A 5,014-nucleotide genomic window follows, 5' to 3' on the forward strand; every position below is an offset into this window, starting at 1 on the left:
TTTTTTTTTTTTGAGATAGAGTGTCACTAGTCCCTACTATTTGGGGACCCTTGAATTGTTGTTGTTGTTATTGTTAAACAGCCTTGGATTTATTCAAGAGGACATTGAGATAAATATGCCTTAAATAAAAAATATGGAACGCTTCACAATTTGCGTGTCATCCTTGCACAGGGGTCACGCTAATCTTCTCTGTATCATTCCAATTATAGTGTATATGCTGCTGAAGCCAACACGGATCCCTTGAATTTTCATATGAATCTTAGGATCAGTATAGTAATTTCTGCAAAGAAGCCAGTAGGAATTTTGGTGGGGACTGCATTTAATCTGAAGATCAGTTTAAGACATATTACCATCTTAACAATATTAAGTCTTCTATAGTCTATGAACATGGATGTCTTTCCATTCAGTTAAGTCTTTAATTACTTTCAGCAATGTTTTGTAGTTTTCAGAGAATAAGTTTTACACTTCTTTTTCTATATCTATTCCCAGTTATTTTTGATGCTATTGCGAGTAGAATTTTTTCTTTTCTTCTTTTTTTGTTTTTGAGACAGAGTATCAAGCTATTGCTCTGGGTAGAGTGCTGTGGCGTCACAGCTCACAGCAACCTCAAACTCTTGGGATCGAGCAGTTCTCCTGCCTCTGCCTCTCAAGTAGCTGGTACTACAGGCACCTGCCACAATGCCCGGATATTTTTGGATTGTAATTGTCAATGTTGTTTGGCGGCCCAGGCTGGATTCAAACCCACCAGCTCAGGTGTATATGACTGGCACCTTAGCCCCTTGAGCCACAGGTGCCGAGCCAAGTTGTCATTGTTGTTTTAACTGGCCTGGGCTGGTTCAAACCCACCAGCCTTGGTGTACGTGGCTAGTACCCTACTTTCTGAGCTATGGTGTTGCTGGAATTTTCTCTTAATTTCATTTTTGGATTGTTCATTGCCAGTGCATACAAATACAGTTGATTTTTCTATCCTACAATCTTATTAGACTTATTAGTTCTAATAGTTATTTTAGTCAATTCCTTAGGATTTTCTGTATACAAAATTGGGTCATCTGCAAATAAAGGTAGTTTTACTTTTTCCTTTTCAATCTGTATGGCTTTTACTTAATTTTCTTGCCTAATTGCTATGGTTAGAATGTCTACTACAATGTAAATTAGAAGTGGCACCAGCAGACATCCTTGTCTTGTTTCTGATCTCAGTGGGCAAGCATTCAATTTCCACCATTGAGTATGAGGTTTGTTGTGGGGTTTTTGTAGATGCTTTTTATAAGATTGATGAAGTTCCCTTCTACACCTAGTTGGTTGAATGTTTTGATCATGAAAGGTATTGAATTTTGTCAAATGCCCTTTTTTGCATCCATGGAGATGATCATATAGTTTTGGGGTTTTATTCTATGGATAAATTATATTACATTACCTTACTTTTTGTTTTAACTTAACCTGCAGTACTGGGATACTGGGCCTACAGGCACCCACCACAATGCCCAGCTATTTTTTTGTTGCAGTTTGGCTGGGGCCGGTTTCGAACCCGCCACCCTCTATATATCGGGCTGGTGCCCTACTCACTGAGCCACAAGCACCGCCATTATTTATTTATTTTTGAAACATGTCTCACTTTGTTGCCTATGCTGAGTGCTTTGGTATCATCATAACTCACAGCAACCTCAAACCCCGGGGCTCAAACAATCCTGCCTCAGCCTTCCAAGTGGCTAGGACTACAGGCACCCACTATAATGCCTGGCTGGTTTTTCTACTTTTAGTAGAGATGGGGTCTCAACCTTGCTCAGGTCTTGAACTCTTGAGCTCAAGTGAGCCTGCCCAGTCTCAGCCTCCAAGAGTGACTAGGATTACAGGTGTGAACCGCTGCACCCAGCTTCAGTGTCTGATTTTTTTTTTTTTGAGACAAAGTCTTATTTTCTTGCCCTGGTAGAGTGCCATGGCATCATAGTTGACAGCAACTTCCAACTCTTGGGCTCAAATGCTCCTCTTACCTCAGCCACCTGAGTAGCTGGGACCACAGGCACCTACCATGATGCCCAGCTTTTTAAAGATGGGGTCTTGCTCTTACTTAGGCTGGTCTCTAAACTGGTCTTGAACTCCTGAGCCCAAACAATCCACCCACCTCGGCCCCCCAAAGTGCTAGGACTAAAGGCATGAGCTACTATGCCCAGTCTGTGGCACAGTGTCTGATTTTTTTAAGTTAATCATAGCTGTGTACATTAATGCAGTCATGACCTGTGTCTGATTTTTTATTGCTGATTCTGTCTCTTACTTTTTCACTTGTGTCAGTTTTGGTAGTTTGTGTCTTTGTAAGAGAGAGAAATCTTTACCATATGCACATATGTAAAAATATATGCATACACAAAGAAGAATATACATAAAGCTAATATATGTAAGTCTATATGTATACCATATTTACATAAAGCAAGAATGTGAATAAAATTACCTGGTTACTGATAGTTAAACTGCCTGAGTTCAATTCCTGTTTGGGCCACTTACCAGCTACAAAGTTGAAATGCCAATAATGGGTAATTAAGTGAGGTAACATATACAAATTGCCACAGACACAGTGTATGCACAATGTTTGAACATAATAAATGCTTAATAAAAGATAGTTGCTCTGAGACCTATAGCTAAATATCAGTGGTAATTCCAACATATTCACTGTTTCCTTCCTGGCAGTTCCTCTGTGATGAGGGAGCAGGTATTTCTGGGGACTACATTGATCGTGTGGATGAGCCCTTGTCCTGCTCTTATGTGCTGACCATTCGGACTCCTCGGCTCTGCCCCCATCCTCTCCTCAGGCCCCCACCCAGTGCCACTCCCCAGGCCATTCTCTGTCACCCTTCCCTACAGCCTGAGGAGTACACGGCCTACATTCAGCAGCAGGCTGGTGAGTGATTAGAAGAGAAGGAGAGGAAGGAGGATATGGAGGCAGGCAGGCAGAGGATGAGTAGGGGGTATTGGGGGGCTGAGTTCCTAGCCTGTTTGTGGTCTGTTTTTCAATAGACTCAAAGCAGTATGGAGAAAAAATCATAGAGGAGCTGCAAGACCTGGACCCCCAAATGTGGAGCGAGACCAAGTCTGAGGTGAAACCCCCAAAGACAGCAGGTAGGACCTTGTTTCGTCTGTACCATGAAACTTGCCTTCCCCAGATCTGATTATCCTGTACAGGGAAGGACGGGGTGGGGTGCCAGAGTACCCGGGGACCATAATTCCATAGGAGTAGAGCAGGGGAACGTCCCCCATCCTGTTTGCTCCTTTATGTTTCTCCCCTCCTTTCAGATCTCTCTCTGTGCTCTGTGCCCCAGGTGAAAGCCCAACCAAGGATGACAGTAAGGAATCAGATTTCTGGAAGATGCTTCATGAGCCAGAGGACCAAGCACCAGGAAGGGAGGAGGCACAGGAGGTGCAGGCTGAGGTGAGAACCAGCATCCCAGAGCCTCTCTAATGAGGCTGGACCTGGGCTTTGGGATGTGGAGGGTTGCCAGAACTGAGGTCATTATGAGATGGTCTCCATCTAGGGATACAGGGCTATCCCCAAAACCATTGCCTTAAGAGTACGATGGGCAACAGGGCGGGGTGGCTCACGCCTGTAATCTTAGCACTCTGGGAGGCTGAGGCAGGTGATTGCCTGAGCTCAGGAGTTTAAGACCAGCTTGAGCAAGAGCAGGACACCCCATCTCTAAAAAAATTAGCTGGATGTTGTAGCAGGCATCTGTAGTCCCAGCTACTTGGGAGGCTGAGGCAAGAGGATCACCTGAACCCAAGAGTTTGAGGTTCCTGTGAGCTAGGCTGACACCACAGCACTCTACCAAGGATGACAAAGTGAGACTCTGTCTAAAAAAACAAAAATATTGTGGCAGGCAGAATGAGCTTCTGAGCTTGACTCTGTTCTGTTCTCCTCATCAGGAGCAGGACCCAAACCTTGAGGCAGCAGATCCAGCTCCAGGCTCTCCCAATGGTGAGGCATCCTCCACACCTGCTTTCCTCAATGCATTTTAGGACAGGCAAGGGTGGGGTACAGGGTAGAGCTAAGCCCTAGGAGGGAGGTTGGGCAGGCACCCCAGCAGTGAATTCATTTCTGCAGGAGTTAATGCTGTCTGTAGACTATAATGCTGTTTTAGCAGAACGCACTGGTGCCACCACTTGCTGACTTGTAATTTTGGACAGTTTCACTTAACGTTTCATTTTAACCTTACTCATAAAATGTTAGTAATAACCCCTACCTTAGAAAGATGCTATGAGATTAGAGAAAAATTACTATAATTCATAGTAGAATGCCTGAAACTGAGTAGACAGTGAATCAGTGAATGGTTACTATTTACAGGAAGAGGCAAACTGGATCCAGGAAAGAGGAGCCCTTGGCACCACAATCTCCTCTGTCACCCTAAAAACGAGTGACTGGCTAGTCACAGTAGCTCACACCTGTAATCTTAGCACTCTGGGAGGCCAAGGGTGTGGATCACTTGAGCTCAGGAGTTCAAGACCAGCCTGAGCAAGAGGGAGACCCTGTCTCTACTAAAAATAGAAAAATCAGCTGGCATTGTGGCAGGTGCCTGTAGTCCCAGCTACTGGGGAGGCTGTGGCAGGAGGATCATTTGAGCCCAGGAGTCTGAGGTTGCTGTGAGCTAGGCTGACATCACAGCACTCTACCCAGGGTGACAGAGACTGTGTCTCAAAAAAACCCCACCACTACCAATAACCAAAAACAACAAAAAAAGCCCTGGAGTGATTGCTAGAGGGCCTCTGAAGTGTGTGGCAGAGCTTGATTGCATCCTTCTCTCCCACTGGCGTGTGCACCTTAGGACAGTGCTCTCTGCAGAAGTATGCTTGTCTCTGTCTTGCTGACTCGGCAGATTGCTCTAAGAGGCAGGGACTGTGTCCTTCCTTGTTCTCTCATTGTTCTTCTTAGGAATCAAGAGAGAATTTTGAGGGCAACACCTGTTGCTCAGTGGGTAGATGCCAGCCCCATATACTGAGGGGGGCAGGTTCAAACCCGGCCCCGGCCAAACTG

At 45.0% G+C, this 5,014-nt stretch overlaps 1 protein-coding gene and 1 non-coding gene across 5 annotated transcripts in view; one reads left to right on the plus strand and one right to left on the minus strand.

The window, feature by feature from the left end:
* Window positions 1-5,014, plus strand: part of OS9 (OS9, endoplasmic reticulum lectin) — a 26,928-nt gene that overhangs the window by 18,119 nt on the left and 3,795 nt on the right. For all 4 annotated transcript variants that reach the window (XM_012805566.1, XM_003790584.2, XM_023513556.1 and 1 more), the window contains exons 6-9: window positions 2,680-2,890; window positions 3,007-3,108; window positions 3,309-3,418; window positions 3,910-3,961. In XM_012805566.1, coding sequence (XP_012661020.1) covers window positions 2,680-2,890; window positions 3,007-3,108; window positions 3,309-3,418; window positions 3,910-3,961 — 475 coding nt within the window. The remainder of the gene's footprint in view (window positions 1-2,679; window positions 2,891-3,006; window positions 3,109-3,308; window positions 3,419-3,909; window positions 3,962-5,014) is intronic.
* On the minus strand, window positions 128-233 carry LOC111725553. The gene has a single exon (XR_002773592.1). It is a non-coding gene; the product is annotated as a U6 spliceosomal RNA (small nuclear RNA).

This window comes from Otolemur garnettii, unplaced genomic scaffold, assembly GCF_000181295.1.
Source record: "Otolemur garnettii isolate 467f Iridium unplaced genomic scaffold, OtoGar3 scaffold00043, whole genome shotgun sequence".
Classification (NCBI taxonomy): domain Eukaryota; kingdom Metazoa; phylum Chordata; class Mammalia; order Primates; family Galagidae; genus Otolemur; species Otolemur garnettii.